Below are 21,760 nucleotides of genomic sequence, written 5' to 3' on the forward strand. Positions count from 1 at the left end.
TTTTATGTCCTGTTGCTGTTATACACATGGGGGACTGTTGGTGGGGATATGCGGACACCTATCAGTGGTCTCGCTCATTTATTTACACTTTCTGCTGTTCTACTTTGCAGGGGCATGTTTATTCTGAGAGCTCTGTTCTCAGACATGCTCCCTACACTCATCCACGCTCCTTATAGGATTAGGAGTTCAGGCAGCGCGCCTTCATTAATATGCATGGCGAGCTGCTGTCCTCCTCCAAAATGGCTGCTTCCGTGCAGGACTAGACTAGTCCTACATGGAAGATTAGTAAATCCAAGGGATAGTTTATTTAGCTCAGTGCCAACAGCGCAAATATTTTTTTGTTGGTAAAACCAATCATACTCTCATAGATATAAAGAACACAAATGATACAAATCCATTAGCGAAACATGCTTTGGAGGTAGGGGGAGTTCATTCTTTTAATTTTATGGCTATAGAGAAAATGCACAAGGATTTAAAAATGTGAGGTCTCCCCACTAGAACTGAATATGGGGAGCTTACGTTTACAAGCTGATAAGAGAAAAGGGCTAAATGGTAAGGTCTCTTTAAGCCCAGCAGTGAAACTACGAGGCTTAGCCTGGTGATACTTTGTATCTTTTAAGGTTTTTAGCTTGTGATCTCATTGATAGATATGATTGGTTTACAGGATTTTCTGAGTTTGTTTTAAATTTGTGAATGATTTTCACATTTCTATGGTCAGATGAAGCAGAAAACATTCCCTGAAACAGCTTACCTGTGTGACGCCCCAGCTCTGACCCAGTAATCAAGGAGCCTCAGTCCTTACCACTGTCAACAGTGAGGGACATGCACACCGGGAGGATGACAAGTACACACAAAGTAAAGTGGAATTTCCCTTAAGAGCACACAGAAACCACAGTAGGTCTGCGGCTGGCTTCTCCTCCTTTCTCCGGATCCCCAATAAGACTCCCCAGTGGCACAGCTGTAGGGTTGAGATCTCAGCTGAGTGGCCAAACCAAGACCTCCAACTCCCTCTCTGTCCAACCAGAGCTTCTTGTCCCTGCCCAAGTAGCTGACACACACACACACTTTGAGGTTTGATTTATATAGACACACACACACACACACACACACACACCTGTGAAAGGCTGGCACAGATTTACTATCTATGCCCCCTTTTGCCCAGACTATAAGGTAGTTTCCACTGCCACCAGCCACTACTTTAAGGCCCTTAGCAAAGGGTGGCCAGTCCTACTCTGTAATTTTACTATTACTCCAAATGGTAGTCTGGCCAAGAACAAGGCTATTAGGAATGGCCTGCACAGTGGTACCAAATAAATATGCAAGTGCTCTCAGAGTTTAATATGTCTCACAAATATCAGCCACAAAGATAGGTTTAAATATATTTAATAATAAATAATAAAAGAACAAAACAATACTAAATATGTATTTACAGTGAGCTCAGAGTTCAAAATCACAGGAAATATTTAAAATAACATTGCAAGACAGTTTCAGATAAGTACAGAAAACATCTAAACTAATGTTTACTATATTTCTAACTGTATCTAAGAGAAACTACTGTACCCTAGACTTACTTACAGAACAAAAAGCAGGCAAAAGTGGTGAGTGGATGTTCTTGTCAGGTCAAAGACAAAATACCAAATGCCCAGTCACTCTCTGCTGGGATACTTGCAGCATGGCATCACCTTTTGTCACCTGACTTCAGTTTCCAGGCTCAAAAACGACCATTGCTAGAAATTGCTAGCAGTTAGCATCTCCCTGTGAAAATACATCTTTCAGATGTTTGCAGATCCTGGAAGTCATAAAACAATAAAACACTTCTAAATCTCAAGCCTAGTAATTGTCTCTCGTTCAAGGCAACACAGAGAGTCCCCTAGTGTAGACGGGTCTATATTAGTTCATCGACAGCTTAGGTTTTCGGATCTGTAATGATCAACACCTAAGCATCGAACTTGCAAAATCTATCTGGAACGGTCATTTAAGCGAATTCTTTCCAAGGGGAAAGAAGTCGCTTGGCCGTTATCGGGGATTTGCCCTTTCGGCAATGTGGAGCAATCTCGGAGTTGGTATATTTAGTTAGGGGGGTGTGGGGCCACAGCCCCCCACTTTATTTAGGTTGAAAAGTTAATTTTGTTCGTGGACGGCGTACTGAATTCTTTCCCGAGGAAAGAATTTGCTTAAATGACCATTCGCGAGTTTGCAAGTTCGACGCTTAGGTGTCGATCATTACAGATCCGACAACCTAAGCTGTCGATGAACTAATATAGACCCGTGTAGACATCCTGCTCCTGTTGACTGAAACTGAAGGGAGGGTGGACTAATGTTTGAGGTGTTTGCCTTACAAATACAAGGTGCAAGGTTTGAGTCTCACAAGGGATAATTCTCTAGGCTTAAAATGGCTCCCAAGGACACTTAGCCTAGTACTAATCTGTGAATCTGTGAAAAAAACCTCTCTTGTTTATGGCCCAGCAATCAAGTACTTCAATCTCAACTATTCTTAAGTTTTGCAAGTTAATCTCCAGTTAAAATACTTACATCTAAATAATTACAGTATTGTATAAAAATATCTCTTCAGCACAACATGTCCATACAATATGACATAAAGTTCTAATATAGTGGTAACACAAGCAATTACATCTTGCTGATATTCACAAATGACATGTAACTATTTACAAAATTCCAGATAGCTGGGCTGACAATATTTCCTTTTGTGACAACCATTTTTTATGCATTAAAGTGGTTCATTTTTTATCATTTTGTTGAATGCTTTTTTATTTGCCGTGCACAGTGGATGTTCCTTTTGTTTTGCTTATTTGTATTTTTTGGTTACATCTCACTGGTTCTTTTTACCAGACGTTATTTTCTTCATTTGTTTTTCAGTTAGTCTTCTTTGCTGTCTAGTCTTTTCCAGTTTTATACAAAATTGTCAGCCTAATATTTTGTTGTCTTTAACCAGTGAAATATGGGAATTAACAAATGCTATTTTCTGAATTTCCCAGTCTACTTGAACATCTGCTATTTATGTATTTATTTATTTTTATTTTATTTAACATTTGTTTACTGGGAAGGTACGACTTAGAACAAAGCTAATTTTCAGCGGAGGCCTGGGGAGAAATGTGGGAGGAAACCAGAGCACCCAGAGGAAACCCACATGAACGCAGGGAGAACATGCAGACTGCACGGAAAGCACTCCAGCCAAGAATTGAACCGGAGAACCTCTTGCTGTGAGGCAACAATACTACCGCTGCACCACTGCACCATCCAAGTGAATTATTATGCTGAATTAATCACATGATTGTAGTTTTTGTCTCCAAAAAGAACATTTCCTTATGGAGGCATGTCATCTTAAATTGCTAATATTACTGGTAACGAATCCTTGTGCCACTACATATTAGTACTCATGTCAGGGCAAGATCAGAGCTGACCTGCATAGGGGGCAAGCTAGCTACAGAGTGTTGCAAAAACATGCAGCATTGAGTAACCAAAATGTTATGAATGTTAAGTTGTCAATCTCGCCTTCATTCTTGCTTGATGGGTTCGGAGCCGATCCCTCGGCTCCGACTCGGCACTTGCTTTAGCTCGAGAACTCCTTTTACCAGCTCGAGGCAGCCCCATATCCCATGATGCAAGGCAGGAAGTACCCAGATCTCGTTTGCCGCTTCGCTTGGGAGGTCTTCTCTTTACCAGCTCCTGGTAAGTAATTCACATTTGTGACATTTAAGCCCCTTTTAGTTAAAAACTTTTGTTTTGATAGTTTAACTTTAAATTTAACTTTTTCTGACAGAAATCCCTGTCTCTTTTAATTTTTTAGTCAGTTAATTTCCCTGTCCCATCCCCCCCCCTGTTAGGGTGTGTGTGTTGGTATTTTTACTAAATACCTTTTGGTATTAGTTTAATTTAATTGGACTGGTGTGTGTGTGTTTTGTTAGGCACCATGTCTAAAGAGAGGGTTTCAGGTTTTAAGAAGTGTGACTCGTGCTGTCAGAAGATGTCTCTGACAGACGGTCACACTTCTTACCTGTACTGTTTAGGCCCTCTTCACCTGCAGGACTCCTGTGCTATTTGTCACTCCTTCCAGCCAGAGAGTCCTGCAGGAGAGAATAAGTTGATTCTCAGGGTCTTCTTAGTCGGAGGGCTCTCCGCATGTCGGCCCACAAAATCAACTAAATCTGCCAAGACCCAGGCTTCTGTTTCTAAGCCTGTGGCCTCGGCCCGACTCGTGATAGAGTCGAGATCGGCTCGGCTGGAGCGATTCTGATCCACTAAGCTTCGGCCGATGGCTATCGGTGCCGATCTGTTTTGACCACTGTGGTGTCGGTTCCGACCGGCTCCGACACCCACGTGGCACGGGCATCGATGTCGGCTCGATCGGCTCCGACACCCATGTGGCACAGGCATCGGTATCGGCTCGATCGGCTCCGACACCGTTACTTTGGTGGCTGTATCGGCTCCGGCTGGGGCCGATACATCGAGGTTTTCTGCCGGCTCGAAATCGGTGCCGACAGGATCAGTAATATCGGCTCCGATGACCCATTCCAGGAAGAGGTCGAGGTCTCCTTCCTTGGAGCCGATACTTTCGGCTCGGCCTCGCCTCTTCTATCGGGCAGCCATCGGAGGCGATCTTCAAGGTCATCCAGGTTGTCAGACCATGACCTAGAGAGTGGTGGGTAGATTGCTCAAGTCACAGGTACTGGCCCAAATGCTACACAGTCCGTCTCAGCAGGCGACTGTTGGTCCACACCCCGTTACAGTTCCTCCTTCAACTCTACCCCAGAGCTTGGAGTTGGAGTCTTCGGGCATGGTTACTGCTACGGCTGGAGGACGGATACCCCTTCTGTTCCTTCAGCCCCTACTCTATCTCCTCTTCCTTAGAGGGATTCGTGGTCGGGCTTCCATGGTCTCCTCCGAGGGTGAGTGGCATCGGACCCTTGTCCGAACTCCGCTCTTCCCCTTGGAGCCTCGGCCTTGGTGAGCTCGGCTCCGACATCTGCCTCGGAGACTTCCCTTCGGTGGCCCCTGGGTTCCTAGCTCTTGGGCGCCTCTCGGACCTGCCTGGGGGAGCATTCGAGGTGATGAAGAATGTACTGGCCACTGGTATCAGTCAGCAGTCTCTTCCGTAGCTCCTCCCTCTATTGTACCTGTTGACATCTCTGCCACTTCTCTTGCTACAGGACCCAGAGATCCTCCGCCTCAGGTTTCCCCATTGGAAATTTCCCCCTCTTCCGAGGATTCTCCTGATGTTTCGGGAGATCCTCCTAGGAAGAGGACTTGTAAGAGGAAGCATGTAGACTCCCCTGAGTCTGTCACTTCGGATACTGACTTTGATGAGTCAGAGGGATCCCCTAGATCCCCCTCTGAGGATGTCTCCTTCTCAGACATCCTAGAACTTCTGAAACAGAGGGGAAACTGGCCCACCAAAGGAGCTGGGAGAAGTAGTTCAGGATCCTACAGCTGCAGGGGCCCAAGAAAAAATTGCTTCGCAGCTAGGAACCCTCAATTCCATTGCTAACTCCTCCATGCGGCTAATATCTTATGCTGCTGATGGAGCGAGTAGAGCCGCAGGCACAGGTGTGGCTCTTAGACGCCAAGCCTGGATGCGGCTATGTGATTTTGCCGGATCCTTTAAGGCGTCCTTCACAAATTCTCCTTTGATGGGTCAGCTTTGTTTGGCCCTCAGGTGAAGGAAACCTTGACCAGGTGTGAGCAGGACGGCAAGACTCTTTCTGCTGTTGGAGTCCGTTTTCCACCTTCTAGGCCTTATCCCAAAGGACAGAAGGGTGGGAAGATAATGGTTCCGTAAATCCCAAGGAGTCACGCGGTTCACGTGGTCAGTTTACCCCTAGAGGCAGAGGTAACAACAACAGACGCCGCTCTAGAGGCAGAGGGGTCGAAGAATCAGGGCAACAGGAGTCTCTTCCTGAGAAGCCCTTTCAGCATCCCTGAGGTGTTGCCCGGCTGTCCCTCCTTGGAGGCAGTCGGGGAAGATTATCACTGTACCCAGAAGCCTGGCATTCCTCACTCAAGACAGATGGGTACAGTCGATCATATCAAGGGTTACATAATTCCTTTCGAGGAAAGTCCCTTCCCCTCAAGTTCCCTTCCAGATGTACCACCGGTCTAAGGGACATTGCAGAGTTAGAGATCGCCAAAACTACTGCAAAAAAGAGCCATTCAGCCAGTCTAATAGACCATTCAGAGCCCGGAATCTACTCAAGGTTCTTTTTGGTCCCCAAAAGGCGGAGACTGGAGACCAATATTGGATCTCAGCAGACTCAACAAGTCTGTCAGGAAGACAAGATTCCGAATGGTCACTCTTCAGTCAATTCTGCCCTTCTTACAGAAGGACAACTGGATATGCTCAATAGATCTTCAGGATGCGTACTATCACATCAAATTCACAGACGCCCAGGAGATTTCTCCGCTTTCGGGGCCATATTTGTTTAAGTCCCCTTTTTTCTACTACACCCCAATTTTACCCAAAACTGGAGTTCCGGGTCCCTGGGGTCAAAATTCCAGGGGTTTACCGCCCTGGCTCCTTCAGCCCCAAGGTCACATCAAGCCCGGGTTCACTAAATGCTCATTTGGGTTCGTCCCCGAAAAGCTCCTTTCGCCCCCAGCATTACCTTCAAGGAAACTTTAGTTCTTACACTCAAGTTAGCTTCTACTTTGCTTAATCTGTGTAGGCAACTCTTACCCCCGTGCAAACACACTTAAACATGCTTACTAGTGCTTATATATGCTTACTACTGCTTATTTGTGCTTAAACCTGCTTCTTAGTGCCTTATTCATTATGACACTGACACTTCACATGTGCATTTAATGCAGTACTCCAGTTCACATTTAAATGTTATTTAGTAGGTTATACAGCAAAAAAATGTAAAAAAAATGTTCATATACAGATTTCACATGGAAAATGGTATGTGCTGCAGTGGGACTCGAACTGGGAATGCCTTCTCATTAGGCAGATGCTCTGACCACTTCACTATTGCTGTGCTGCTTCATTTGCATATATCTTCCTTGTTATCCTATTCAGCCTTTTAAGCTGCTTTAACCGTAGCTAGCGATGGGCACACCCACGCACCTACAGTTAGCTGTACTTGGGTTTTAAAAATAAAGGGTTTCTTCTTTTTTATTTTTATGTCCTGTTGCTGTTATACACATGGGGGACTGTTGGTGGGGATATGCGGACACCTATCAGTGGTCTCGCTCATTTATTTACACTTTCTGCTGTTCTACTTTGCAGGGGCATGTTTATTCTGAGAGCTCTGTTCTCAGACATGCTCCCTACACTCATCCACGCTCCTTATAGGATTAGGAGTTCAGGCAGCGCGCCTTCATTAATATGCATGGCGCGCTGCTGTCCTCCTCCAAAATGGCTGCTTCCGTGCAGGACTAGACTAGTCCTACATGGAAGATTAGTAAATCCAAGGGATAGTTTATTTAGCTCAGTGCCAACAGCGCAAATATTTTTTTGTTGGTAAAACCAATCATACTCTCATAGATATAAAGAACACAAATGATACAAATCCATTAGCGAAACATGCTTTGGAGGTAGGAGGAGTTCATTCTTTTAATTTTATGGCTATAGAAAATGCACAAGGATTTAAAAATGTGAGGTCTCCCCACTAGAACTGAATATGGGGAGCTTACGTTTACAAGCTGATAAGAGAAAAGGGCTAAATGGTAAGGTCTCTTTAAGCCCAGCAGTGAAACTACGAGGCTTAGCCTGGTGATACTTTGTATCTTTTAAGGTTTTTAGCTTGTGATCTCATTGATAGATATGATTGGTTTACAGGATTTTCTGAGTTTGTTTTAAATTTGTGAATGATTTTCACATTTCTATGGTCAGATGAAGCAGAAAACATTCCCTGAAACAGCTTACCTGTGTGACGCCCCAGCTCTGACCCAGTAATCAAGGAGCCTCAGTCCTTACCACTGTCAACAGTGAGGGACATGCACACCGGGAGGATGACAAGTACACACAAAGTAAAGTGGAATTTCCCTTAAGAGCACACAGAAACCACAGTAGGTCTGCGGCTGGCTTCTCCTCCTTTCTCCGGATCCCCAATAAGACTCCCCAGTGGCACAGCTGTAGGGTTGAGATCTCAGCTGAGTGGCCAAACCAAGACCTCCAACTCCCTCTCTGTCCAACCAGAGCTTCTTGTCCCTGCCCAAGTAGCTGACACACACACACACACTTTGAGGTTTGATTTATATAGACACACACACACACACACACACCTGTGAAAGGCTGGCACAGATTTACTATCTATGCCCCCTTTTGCCCAGACTATAAGGTAGTTTCCACTGCCACCAGCCACTACTTTAAGGCCCTTAGCAAAGGGTGGCCAGTCCTACTCTGTAATTTTACTATTACTCCAAATGGTAGTCTGGCCAAGAACAAGGCTATTAGGAATGGCCTGCACAGTGGTACCAAATAAATATGCAAGTACTCTCAGAGTTTAATATGTCTCACAAATATCAGCCACAAAGATAGGTTTAAATATATTTAATAATAAATAATAAAAGAACAAAACAATACTAAATATGTATTTACAGTGAGCTCAGAGTTCAAAATCACAGGAAATATTTAAAATAACATTGCAAGACAGTTTCAGATAAGTACAGAAAACATCTAAACTAATGTTTACTATATTTCTAACTGTATCTAAGAGAAACTACTGTACCCTAGACTTACTTACAGAACAAAAGCAGGCAAAAGTGGTGAGTGGATGTTCTTGTCAGGTCAAAGACAAAATACCAAATGCCCAGTCACTCTCTGCTGGGATACTTGCAGCATGACATCACCTTTTGTCACCTGACTTCAGTTTCCAGGCTCAAAAACGACCATTGCTAGAAATTGCTAGCAGTTAGCATCTCCCTGTGAAAATACATCTTTCAGATGTTTGCAGATCCTGGAAGTCATAAAACAATAAAACACTTCTAAATCTCAAGCCTAGTAATTGTCTCTCGTTCAAGGCAACACAGAGAGTCCCCTAGTGTAGACGGGTCTATATTAGTTCATCGACAGCTTAGGTTTTCGGATCTGTAATGATCAACACCTAAGCATCGAACTTGCAAAATCTATCTGGAACGGTCATTTAAGCGAATTCTTTCCAAGGGGAAAGAAGTCGCTTGGCATATCGGGGATTGCCCTTTCGGCAATGTGGAGCAATCTCGGAGTTGGTATATTTAGTTAGGGGGTGTGGGCCACAGCCCACTTTATTTAGGTTGAAAAGTTAATTTTGTTCGTGATCGGCGTACTGAATTCTTTCGAGGAAAGAATTTGCTTAAATGACCATTCATGAGTTTGCAAGTTCGACGCTTAGGTGTCGATCATTACAGATCCGACAACCTAAGCTGTCGATGAACTAATATAGACCCGTGTAGACATCCTGCTCCTGTTGACTGAAACTGAAGGGAGGGTGGACTAATGTTTGAGGTGTTTGCCTTACAAATACAAGGTGCAAGGTTTGAGTCTCACAAGGGATAATTCTCTAGGCTTAAAATGGCTCCCAAGGACACTTAGCCTAGTACTAATCTGTGAATCTGTGAAAAAAACCTCTCTTGTTTATGGCCCAGCAATCAAGTACTTCAATCTCAACTATTCTTAAGTTTTGCAAGTTAATCTCCAGTTAAAATACTTACATCTAAACAATTACAGTATTGTATAAAAATATCTCTTCAGCACAACATGTCCATACAATATGACATAAAGTTCTAATATAGTGGTAACACAAGCAATTACATCTTGCTGATATTCACAAATGACATGTAACTATTTACAAAATTCCAGATAGCTGGGCTGACAATATTTCCTTTTGTGACAACCATTTTTTATGCATTAAAGTGGTTCATTTTTTTATCATTTTGTTGAATGCTTTTTTTTATTTGCCGTGCACAGTGGATGTTCCTTTTGTTTTGCTTATTTGTATTTTTTGGTTACATCTCACTGGTTCTTTTTACCAGACGTTGTTTTCTTCATTTGTTTTTCAGTTAGTCTTCTTTGCTGTCTAGTCTTTTCCAGTTTTATACAAAATTGTCAGCCTAATATTTTGTTGTCTTTAACCAGTGAAATATGGGAATTAACAAATGCTATTTTCTGAATTTCCCAGTCTACTTGAACATCTGCTATTTATGTATTTATTTATTTTTATTTTATTTAACATTTGTTTACTGGGAAGGTACGACTTAGAACAAAGCTAATTTTCAGCGGAGGCCTGGGGAGAAATGTGGGAGGAAACCAGAGCACCCAGAGGAAACCCACATGAACGCAGGGAGAACATGCAGACTGCACGGAAAGCACTCCAGCCAAGAATTGAACCGGAGAACCTCTTGCTGTGAGGCAACAATACTACCGCTGCACCACTGCACCATCCAAGTGAATTATTATGCTGAATTAATCACATGATTGTAGTTTTTGTCTCCAAAAAGAACATTTCCTTATGGAGGCATGTCATCTTAAATTGCTAATATTACTGGTACAGAATCCTTGTGCCACTACATATTAGTACTCATGTCAAGGCAAGATCAGAGCTGACCTGCATAGGGGGCAAGCTAGCTACAGAGTGTTGCAAAAACATGCAGCATTGAGTAACCAAAATGTTATGATTTACTGCTATACCAGCAACTCTCTCAGAGATTCGCTGTTATGAAAAGCATCTCAGAGAGTTTGCTTCTGTTTTTTTCATGCAGTTTTAAATTGTAAGCTGTTGTCAGTTGTCACATTACCTGAATGTTTCTGTTTGTTCAGATGAAAGCCCAGGAAGCAGAGCTGGCTCTGGAGGAAGTAGAGAAGGCAGGGGAAGAACAAGCCAAAACAGGTAACCGATCTTCAAAAGTATACTCGTTTGGCCTTATTTTTATGCCTTTTGCACAGGGTCTTTAAAAATAGTTTACTGTGAAGTTTTTGTTATCCTTGTCTATTTATCCTAAGACCCTCATCTTTTCAAATTATGTTTTTATACCCCCTCCTATATTATTTTGCAACTTTCTTAAATGGAATCTCAGGGAAAAATGCATTTGTGTATTTATGGTTACAGTCTGAGACCTGCTGCAAGACTGGCTTTGCAGACCCTCCAATTCTCTATGCAGTGAATGTTTTACATAAATATTTTGAATCCTCGTATTCCCACGAACAGTAACATGTTGTCAAAATTGGAGACTGTCAAGAATCTGGGAGATTCATTTGTGCATCCAATCTGACACTTGAGTATGGAGCCACTCCTGCGATCCGATATGGCCACTGAGTAGCCATCTAGTGCTTCATGCTCTTGCACTTTTCTCATAATTCCCTTTGCTTTACCTTTTCAGATCTTGTTTGCTGCCATTGTGAAGGGATCTCGATACTGGCTGTTGGCTAAATGTTTAAATGTTTGATCTTTTTCGACATTATCTGCATATTTGAGTTTATAGTGATTTTTAGAATACTTACAGTACATAGAATATTTATTATAATTAGATTAGTTAGATGTTCTTTTCCTAGTTTTAAGCTTTTTACGAGTATTGTTTTTGTTCTGGTCCCTCAGCTTTTCAATACTAAGTTGGCTGCCTAGTTTCACTCTTTGTTTTGAATAACAAAGAGGGTTATTAGAGCTCTAAGTAGTTCTGTTCTAATTCCTAGGATATTGTTCTAATTATTGTTATATTCTGTAGTTATTGAAATGACAGTTAAGAAAATGTGCTAAGTGTGGACATAAGCTTCCACCATAGGACACTTATGATCTTTGTGTGATTTGCTTAAGCCCAGAGCATTTTGATGTGGAATGCTCTGTTTGCAAGGGCTTCAGCCATCATTCATTAGCTGACAGGAGTGCCAAAGTCTGGAATAATTAAGAACAGGAAGCAGGCATCTACTTCTTTTTCCAGAGTACCCAGGAGAAGCGTCTTTTACCACCTCTTCACCAACTAGGAAGTCTTCAATATTAATGGTCATTGTTACTGGGGACATGTCTCCTATGAAGTAGCTTAGCTGACATTCTTTGGAATGGAAGATGTCATGTTTCCTTTATTCAAGATCCCAGTCTACTACTTCTTTAAAATCTGTTAATTCCTTGAGGCATCTCCTGCGTTGGTGGTGCTGCTGTAGCGTTGTAGCCTCGCAGTAAGACGCTGTCCGTTTCGATTCTCAGCTAGAGCGTCTTCTGCGTGGAGACATGCGTGAATGGGCGTACCTTTGTTGAAGGTTGTGTGTCAGGGCTGGTAACTCGGCACATAAAACTCAACTACCAATCATTAGCGGACCGGAGTTCCGCTGTGGCGATCCCTAACCGGGAAAAGCCGAAAAGACAAAAAGTTCCTTGAGGCGTGTCTCTGAAGTGTATTGGGAACTGATGATGAGGGCATTCCTGAAGATGTAGATGGAACTGAGCATCATCCCAACTCCCTCTGATACCCAAACAGATTAGGCTGGCTTTATTTCACCTCTGTTAACTCCTTTCACATTGCCACTGTCTGCATTGGTGGTCTCTGTGTGGTTTTCCATCCAGATCCCATCATAACGACAACCCCAGCCTGAGCTGTGGAGCTGACATCTGTGCATCTGACACACTGCACCCTAAATCCCTTGTTGTTGAGTGGGTCTCTGAACCAGGTCTTCAGCACAGTCTGCAGGGTCAACTTATTTGGAACCATTTTCAGTGTCAAGGTCTTCGGTGTTCAACAGTGCAGCCAGTGGAGCAGCCAGAACAGCTTAGTGACTGATACAAACCTTAGACACCATGCTTCAAGGTGTTGTTTACCAACATCCCATTTGATGACTTCTTTCTGTTTGGACCAATGGTGATAGAGAAGCTTACAAGGTACAAGTAAGATGGGAAGACACTCTCTACCATGTAAGCCAAATTTGAGGATGCAAAAAGACCTTTTAACAGCCTAACAGATATAATATCCTTGGAGCCAAATATTTCACACACTACACTCAAGACACCAAAATTGTCACCCCCCCCCCCCCCCCCCCATTCAAGGCCATCACAGTGTGCATAACCTGTCATATGCTGGTTTGCTAAATATTAACTTGTCTAAACCTCAAAGACCTCGAAAACATGACACAGGCACAAAACACACTCAACATATTAAGCCTACCTCCTAACATAGCACACAAAGAGTCCCAAAATCACAGATAATGAGCCTATAAGGCAGGCATCAACCCAACAAACATTCTTGTTATGGTGACTCCTTTGTAAGACATACAGATGTGCCTCTTACCAGGCTGAGCAAGGAAAGAGTGACTGTTTATTGCTTGTCTGGTGCCTAGATCTGTCAGATCATATATGCACTCAAGTCCGTGAACAATGAGTACCAGTATGACTCCATCATAGTTCATATGTGTCAGTGACTTTAGGTGTATCTGTCTGGGTTATATGAAGAGACATGATGGAGGTCTCAAACTATGTGTCGATGGCATGTATGAGTCTACCATTGAGCAACATTCTACTATCCCTAAGGATGATGCCGCAATATGAGAAAAATAATTGACTTCAGTAATTGGCTTAGTTTTTGGTGACATTGAAAGTGCATAGATATTTGTCAGTATGGGAGGATATGATCGACAGACCATGCTGCTTCGCCAAGGATGACCCGTATCTCTCCCCTCTAGAGTTTCAGTTATTGTCAAAGACCTTGTCCTCCCCTATAGTACCTTTTTTAGGCAATGTCAACCTGATAAACCTACCAGCATAATGAAATAAACAAAGGAAAAAGCAAAGGAAAATATGAGGGTGTTACTGATCAGTGCTAGGAGCCTAAACAAGAAACTGCACTCCCCTACAAGCCCTTCTTATCCTTGACAAAGTCTGTGTAGTGACTGAGATATGGTTTAAAATAGTGGAGAGAACTCCAGCTGTGCAGGACTATAACACCTTCTACATGTCTAGACCAGCTACTGTGCAGGTGGGGAAAAAGGTGGAGGTGTCTCAAGTCTACATCCAGAAGAAACTGATATCAAGGCTTGCAAAGTAGTATGATGGACTAGAGCTTCTGTATGTCCAAATAACAAGCAGAAAGGTCCTATGCCATATATTAGCTAGCTGTAGAACTCCCTTTGTGACACAAGAAAGCCACAACACCTATCTGCAGGAACTAGAATCACTCATTATTAAATGCAATACCATTTTCCTAGGTGCTCTAAACTATCCAGCTGTAGAAAACCTATACCACCACTAGTGCACAAGTACAGAGATTCCTGGACTTTGTCAATACAAATTGGAACAATTAGTGCACTCACTAGGAGGAATAACACCTTGGATCTTATCCTTAATAATATAGGAGCATCTTGCACCACTGTCCCTTGGGTATGTTTATCACTTGTTACGTCTGGCCATTAAGTAGTTTCCTTCAAAATAAAATTGAAACTAGACATCCCTTCCACCAAAGGTATGTTTAGAAATTTCTTTAAGACAAACTACCTACTCCTAAGTGATACTTTACAGTCTTCAAATCCCTAACTAACCCAGTTAACCCATGAATACACAGAAATGTACACCACCACTCTGTACCAGCATGTCAGCTATACCCCATAGGAACAAGTGCAGGACAAACCCCAGAAACAAATCCACATGGTGGGACCAGAATATCAACAAGTTGTATAATAAAAGAAAAAGAATTTCATCCAAAAGTAAGAGGCGTAATCCCCATAATGTTGGAGCCCTTATCACTGAAAAAAAAAAAAAACAGAAGTTTAATAATATCTTCCAGAGCCAAGTTTCAGGCTAAAATAGCTACCTGAGCCAAAGCCAATTACAAGGCATTCTTTACTTGTGTTCATAATCACAAAAGCAAGCACAATGCAGCAGTGCGCTGAGCTGATTGTGAACGATGTTACCTACAATGAAGCTGAAGGTATAGCAAACCTACTGGCTGATTAAATTTAGCTCTAACTTTATCCCTCTCTCCCCTTCATCTGTCCCTTACAATATACCTGAAACTTGCTTACCTCCAGCTATCACATAAGGGCAAGTCCTAAAAGTGGTATCAAAAGCTAAGAATAGTGCATAGATAGGTCCTGACAAAATCCCTCAATGCATCATAAATAGCATGAAGCATGATTTTGCCACATCCCAAACAGCACTATTCAATCTCCGCCTCCATACAGGTTTTGTACCAAGCAAATGGAGAACAGCTGCAGTCATTCCCTTGCATAAGGGAGTACCTTCCACAGACTCAAGCAGTTGCAGACCCATAAATCTGACCAGCCTTATATGCAAAGCAATGGAAAGACTTAACATTGAACTGATAAGTGTAAACACAGGGAGCCTTCAAACACTAGACCTGTCTCAGTCTGGATTTGTCAAGGGTAGGTCATGCTTACTAAACCTGATGGACCTTTTTTTGAAAAGGTCACCAAAACAATGGATGAAGGCAAAATGGTACACACCATATACCTGAACATGGCCAAAGCTGTTGACACAATTCCCCACTCAGGCATAGTAGAAAAGCTAAATAAACTGTGAATAAGCCCCTGTGTCACCTGATAGATTACCAACTGGTCACAGATAGGATGCACAAAATGAAAATAGGGGAATTTATGTCCATAAAGAGACCAGTCACTAGTGGTGTCCCCCAGGAATCTAGTGCTGGGATCTCTCCTGTTTGGCATCTAGTTTTCTGAAGTAAAAGACTATACCAGAGTGATGTTTTTTGTATTTCACTATTGCAGTCATCACATTTGAGTTATCCCTGCCAGGGTAGCCCTCGGCCGGCTCAAATACCAGAGACTTTAGTATTTCTGCATCGGTTGCTGTCACTTGAGGACTGACGTCAGGTTGTCAGTAGTATAAAGTAAGGCAGCCAGTGCCATTACATCAGTCTTTCTTGCTGTGGAGCCCAAAGCAGAAGCAGTTCACACGAGTGCCGGTCGGCCACTACCTGAGTTTTCATCTACCGAATTGAAGTTGAAGTCTTCTAAAGCTAAGTACCCGGCTGGGGATCCTTTTTTCCTGCACTAACTGATGTCAGAAAAAGTTAATAATTGTCTCGCCTGTGGAAAGCAAATACTACACCGAGACGTTCACTCTTACTGTGTCACTTGTTTAGGCCCAGACCACGACGTCCCCCATTATCTCTTCTGTGCTTTGTTCAGCACCAGAACTATCCATTGTCGAGCCCTTATTGTAGCCAGATATTTTCGTGTACAGTCCTTGAATTCCGATATGGCTTTGGTAAGCAATCCAACAGCAGATCTTCTGAAAAAACGTAAAGATAAAGGCAGAGATAGACCACACAGGTCCAAACCTACTGACGACACTTCCGTTAAGCTAGTCGTCAGTCCTCCAGTACTCAGTGAGGTGCTTTCACAGCCCATGATGCCCGTTTCAGTTGATTTGCAGGCCATTACCGATACCCTTTTGGAGTCTCTAACTAAACTAAGGATCCTGCGGTCGTCTCTACCTTGGATGGGTCCGGAGCCGCTGAGCAGGCACCAGCTTCCGAGGAAGTCCTTCGCACTACCAAATCTTGACACAAACCGACGTCTTCTTTCACGACTACCATTCTTTCAATAACAAACGAGTTTCTAAGGCACAGGGTTCATACCACACCCAAGAAACTGACAACCCACTCTCAGGCACCTGCTACTTTGCCTCAGTCTCAAATGCTTAAAATGGCAGAAGACCTTATCATGCTGATCAGGGGAAGCCTAACTATCCCCCAGCAAAAGGAAGAGAGATCTGTCCCCTGTAGTGTTATCTGAACAAAAGTCAGATGAATCTGATGCATCTGACTATGAAGACATACAACCCCTCTCCACCTATGAGGATTCTGATGCAGAAGACTCCATTCCTTCAGCCTCTCCCCCAGAGAATTTTTCTTTTGGGGAAACCCTGCATACTTTAAGGGAGCATTTCCAATGGGAGAATCAGGACTACCCTCCGTCTCGGGGAATTCCTAGATCTTCCGCAACACAGACCCTTGGCCACCCCCCCCCCCAGTCCTAGATGTTGTGTAGGATGTTTTCCACAAATCCAGCTTAACTCCTGACCCCCTACCTCCTGCTCCCAGAAAACCAGACAGGTACTATAGAGTCCCTGACTCACACAAATATCTTTTTAAAAATCCAGCAGCTGACCCTGAGGTAATTTCTGAAGGGCCAAAAGGGATTAAAGAAACCTCTGGTAAGAATCCCACCCCCTCAGACAGGGATTCCTGAGTATTGGACAGATGGGGTAAAAAAGTATACACCTCAGCTACTCTTGCTATCAGGGCACTAAATTGTCAGTTTCATATGCAGAAATTTCAGCAACATATCTTGGAACTCCTTAAACAAAAAATGTCTTCCTTTCCTGTTTGGGCAGAATCTAAAGATTTACAAAATTTGATGCATTGTGCATGTCAAGTAACTAAACATGCTTTGCACTGTGGTTTTGATGCCCAAGAAGCTTCTTGCAAGGCAGCAGTCACTGGTTCTGTCATTGGAAGACATGCATGGCTTAAGGAACAACCCCTGCCAGACCATGTCAAATCTAAATTGTTGGATGCCCCCTTGCACACAGATAACTTATTTGGCACTAAGGCAGAAGAGGTCTTGGAAAAAGATGGAAGAAAAAGCAAAATCTATGCAAACTGTTAAGGATTTCTTACAGGTCCAGCCCCCCTAGGTTCAGCAAGCATTGTCCCTCCAAGCACTGGTGCTTTCCTGCTCCGAGGAAACTGGCCCAGCCTAGGCCCAGAGGAAACAGACCCCCCAGACAGCAGCCCCAGGGAATGCAGAGATCTAAGCAGTGGACTACCTCCACTTCAAAACCAGGGAGTTCTAAGTCACCCCCTTATGGAAAGAACTCGCAGTGACTCACCACCTCCCCCACCCCCCTCTGCCCACCTTCACCTACCCCTGGGAGGAAAACTTTCCTTTCACTCAAACACCTGGGCCACCATTGCCAAGGACCAATGGGTTCTGAACATTGTGTTTCAGGGATACAAATTTTCCTTCCACACCCTTCCAACCCAAAAAGGATTCACAGATCTGCCACCAAATCAGTGGACAGAGGGTCAAAAGCAAATCCTTTCCCTGCTCTCTATGAGGGCAGTAGAGCACATTCCTGCAGAACAGATAGGCCAAGGCTTCTACTCCAGACTTTTTCTGGTGCCCAGAAAGAGTGCATCTGGCACCCCATCCTCAATCTATCCATTCTAAACACCTTCTTGGTGATCCCAAAATTCAAAATGCTCACCCTCCAGCAGCTGCTACCCATGCTCTCCAAGGACGCTTGGCTAGGTACCTTAGACCTAAAAGAGGCCTACCGCCACATTCCTATTAGGGAATCATGCATAAAATATCTCTGCTTAAGGGCAGGATCTCAACACTTTCAGTTCTCTGCGCTTCCCTTTAGCTTATCTACTGCTTCCACAGTTTTCACAAAATGTCTTGCTCCAGCCATTGCTTTTTGCAGACAAGGAAATATTCAAATTTACTCATACTTATACGACTGCCTTATTCAGGCAGACAGCCAGGAAAAGCTGCTCAAGCACTTGGCCTTTGTAAAGACCCTACCACCTCCCTAGGATACACAATCAACGAAAAGAAATCCAAACAGGTGCCCACCCAAAGGATAATCTTCTTGGGAGTAAGTCTGGACACAGCATCCCAGATGGCATACCTTACACCAGAGAAACAAATTTTCCTGACAGCCTACTTCTCTCAACTAGCCACCAGGCCCCAGCTATCTGCAAGGAAGATCTTGCAAGCTCTGGGGATCGTTGCATCTTGCATACTACTCATTCCATATGCCAGACTGCATATGAGGAAACGTCAGTGGTACCTATAGAACCTTTGGTGTCAACACTCTCAAGACCTGGAAACCCTTCTACCTATAGTTCCTTGCCTCAGAAAGGATTTTCTTTGGTGGGCAACAGCATGCTCACACAACAAGGGACTGCCCTTCTCCCACCCCCTGCCGCACAGACCCTCACCACAGATGCATCAGACTACACTTGGGGTGCACACCTGGACAGCAGGTGCCTACAGGGCCAATGGAGCCCACAGCAAATCCCTCTGCACATCAGTCTGAAAGAGATGATGGCTGTACAGCATGCCTTGATGGCTTTCAAACACCTTCTCTCTCCAGGGGTTCTCCTGAAAAAAACAGACAAACACCACTGTAATGTGGTACATCAACAAGCAGGGAAGGACTCAATCCTACCCTCTATGCAGACTGGTCATGTCCCTTTGGTTCACACCCTCTTCCATGCAACTACACCTGTTAGCTCAATACCTACCAGGCTCTATCAACTCTCTGGCTGACCAGCAGAAATCTTTTGGACCCACATGAGTGGCAACTCAACTGAAGTACCTTCACCCTAATAACTCAGAAATGGGGAACCCCGAAGGTAGACCTCTTTGCCTCGCACACCAACTATCAGCTCAGCAAATTCTGCACCAGGGAGCATCACTGCATGGCTTGGAAAGTGGATGCCCTGTCCTTCCCCTGGATCAATCTGTCGGTCTATGCCTTTCCTCCCCTACCTCTCATCCCCAGGATACTGCTCAAAATAAGGGAGGAAAAACCAAGGGCCATTCTTATAGCTCCAGACTGGCCCATACAACACTGGTACCCCTTGCTGCATAGCCTGTTCCCGCTGCCTCCATGGCATCTTCCTCAGATTCTAAACCTCCTGACCTAGAGGGAAGGTAAATTCATGCATCCCCAATTGCAGACACTCAGTTTGGTAGCTTGACTTATTCCCTAATCCCGAACCAATCTGCCATCCTCAGTAAACAGGTTTTGGATGTTATCCGTGTGGCCAGATGTCTTAGCACCAGAAAGTCTTATGCAAATAAATGGAAAAGGTTCTGCACCTGGATCCATGATAAGGGAGCCATTACGGCATAGCCCTCCATCCCTCTCATCCTGGATTACTTAGCTGACCTATTACACAGCGGTCTCTCTTTCTCCTCTGTAAAAATTCATGCCTCTGCTATTTCTGCTCATTTTCCCACTGAGCAACCCCTTTTCTCACACCCTCTGATGAAATAGTTCCTCAGAGGGGATGGTAACTTGAGGTCCCCCAGAAGGGCACCATTACCAGCTTGGGACCTTAACTTTGTCTTGGAAAAGCTCACCCTGCCCCCTTTTGAACCAGCTTCTTCTGCAGAGTTAAAACTTCTCTCCTGGAAGACAGCATTCCTTCTGGCCATCACTTCAGCCAGAAGAGTCTCTGAGCTACAAGCACTCATGATTGTGGAACCCTTAATCATCTTCCATACAGACAGGGTATCCCTCAGAACCAACCCATCCTTCATGCCTAAGGTGGTGTCCAGTGTGGCTGGCAAGCAATACATTTATTTGCCCACCTTCTTTACTAATCCCCAGAACAAGGGGGAAAGGATTCTTCACTCTCTAGATGTGCACAGACAGCTCCGATTCTGTCTGAGCAGGACTAAATCCTTCAGAAAGTCTGATCAATTGCTGGTTAGCTTTGCTACAAGGGAAGAAGACAAAGCCATCTCCAAGTGAACCATCTCCAAATGGATAGCACACTGCATCCATTTCTGCTACAAACAGCATGGAAAGCCTCCCCCCAAGGGGGTCAGTACACACTCCACCAGAGCAGCCTCCACCTCTTCAGCCTTCCTCAGAGGAGTCCCCACCAGGGACATCCTGGAGGCTACCACCTTGACATTTGTTCACACTTTTACCAAGCATTACCACCTGCCTCTCTTCTCCAACTCCAGAGCAGGGTTTGCCTCTGCAGTCTTGCAGGGCATCCTGGCCAGCCCCTAGTTTCCTTGACTGCCTCCACCCATTTCCTCAGCTTTGGGAATCTACCCAAATGTGATGACTGCAACAGTGAAACATGAAGAACATAGTACAGTTGTGTACACTTACCATAAATTTAGATGTTAGAGTGTATTCACTGTTGCAGTCCTGGTTTTCCTCCCTCCACCCCCTTTATTCTCTTTCTCCTTTTATTACCATGCTTCCTTGCTGATGTTCATCATGTTTCACTGTTGCAGTCCTAACAAATGGATTATCCATCTCCCGGTAGCCCTCAGTTGGCCAGAATACCAAAAGTAAGTAAAAATGATGTCAATTGCCGTCGGTTGTAAAGGACGTCAGGGCGTCTGATACAAAAGGAGGCAGCTGACGTCACTTCCTCAGTCTTCCTTGCCGCGGAACCTAAAGCAGAAGCTTTTTATGCACAAGTGCCGGTCGGCGATTTACCTTTGTTGAATTCTGAGTACAAAGTGTTGAAGTCTACTACAGCTAAGTACCCTGTTGGGGACCCTCTTTTCTTGCTTTAACAAATGTCAGAAAAAGTTAATAATTACCTTACCTGTGGAAAGCAGATTCCCCATAGAGATTTTCATTCCTACTGCATTATCTGTTTAGGCCTTGATCACAGTGTTCCCAGTTGTAATCTTTATGCCTCCTTTAATCCATGTACTATCCATCGTCGGGCTAAGATTTTGGCTAAGCATTTTGGAGTTTGGCCTAAGTTTGTGGGTATGGTGTCCACCGGTCTTCAGGCTTTGGATATTCCAAAAAAGCATAAGGACAAGTACCATGACAGGCCTCAGAAAACGAAGTACTCGGATGAGGCTAAGTTGGTCGTCAGTCAGGCGGGAGCCAGTGAGACTCTCTTGTAGTTCCTGCAGTCTGCAGATGTACAACCGCAGGCCTTGGTTGAGTCTGAGTCCTTTAGGCCTTGGGCCTTCAGTTTGTCTTCCATCCTGTCTCTGGTCGCCTCTTCTGCTGGAGCCGGTACCGCTAAGCTGACCCCGGGATCCAAGGCCTTCGGTTTGCGATCTGACAGCAAACTTCTTCCTTCT

The 21,760-nt window shown here is 44.1% G+C and overlaps 1 protein-coding gene across 1 annotated transcript in view; it reads left to right on the top strand.

The window, feature by feature from the left end:
- Positions 1-21,760, top strand: part of CEP290 (centrosomal protein 290) — a 3,346,332-nt gene that overhangs the window by 148,976 nt on the left and 3,175,596 nt on the right. The window contains exon 4 of the mRNA XM_044087863.1: positions 10,751-10,820. Coding sequence (XP_043943798.1) covers positions 10,751-10,820 — 70 coding nt within the window. The remainder of the gene's footprint in view (positions 1-10,750; positions 10,821-21,760) is intronic.

This window comes from Protopterus annectens, chromosome 11.part0, assembly GCF_019279795.1.
Source record: "Protopterus annectens isolate FY-2018-M chromosome 11.part0, PAN1.0, whole genome shotgun sequence".
NCBI classification, from domain to species: Eukaryota; Metazoa; Chordata; order Ceratodontiformes; family Protopteridae; genus Protopterus; species Protopterus annectens.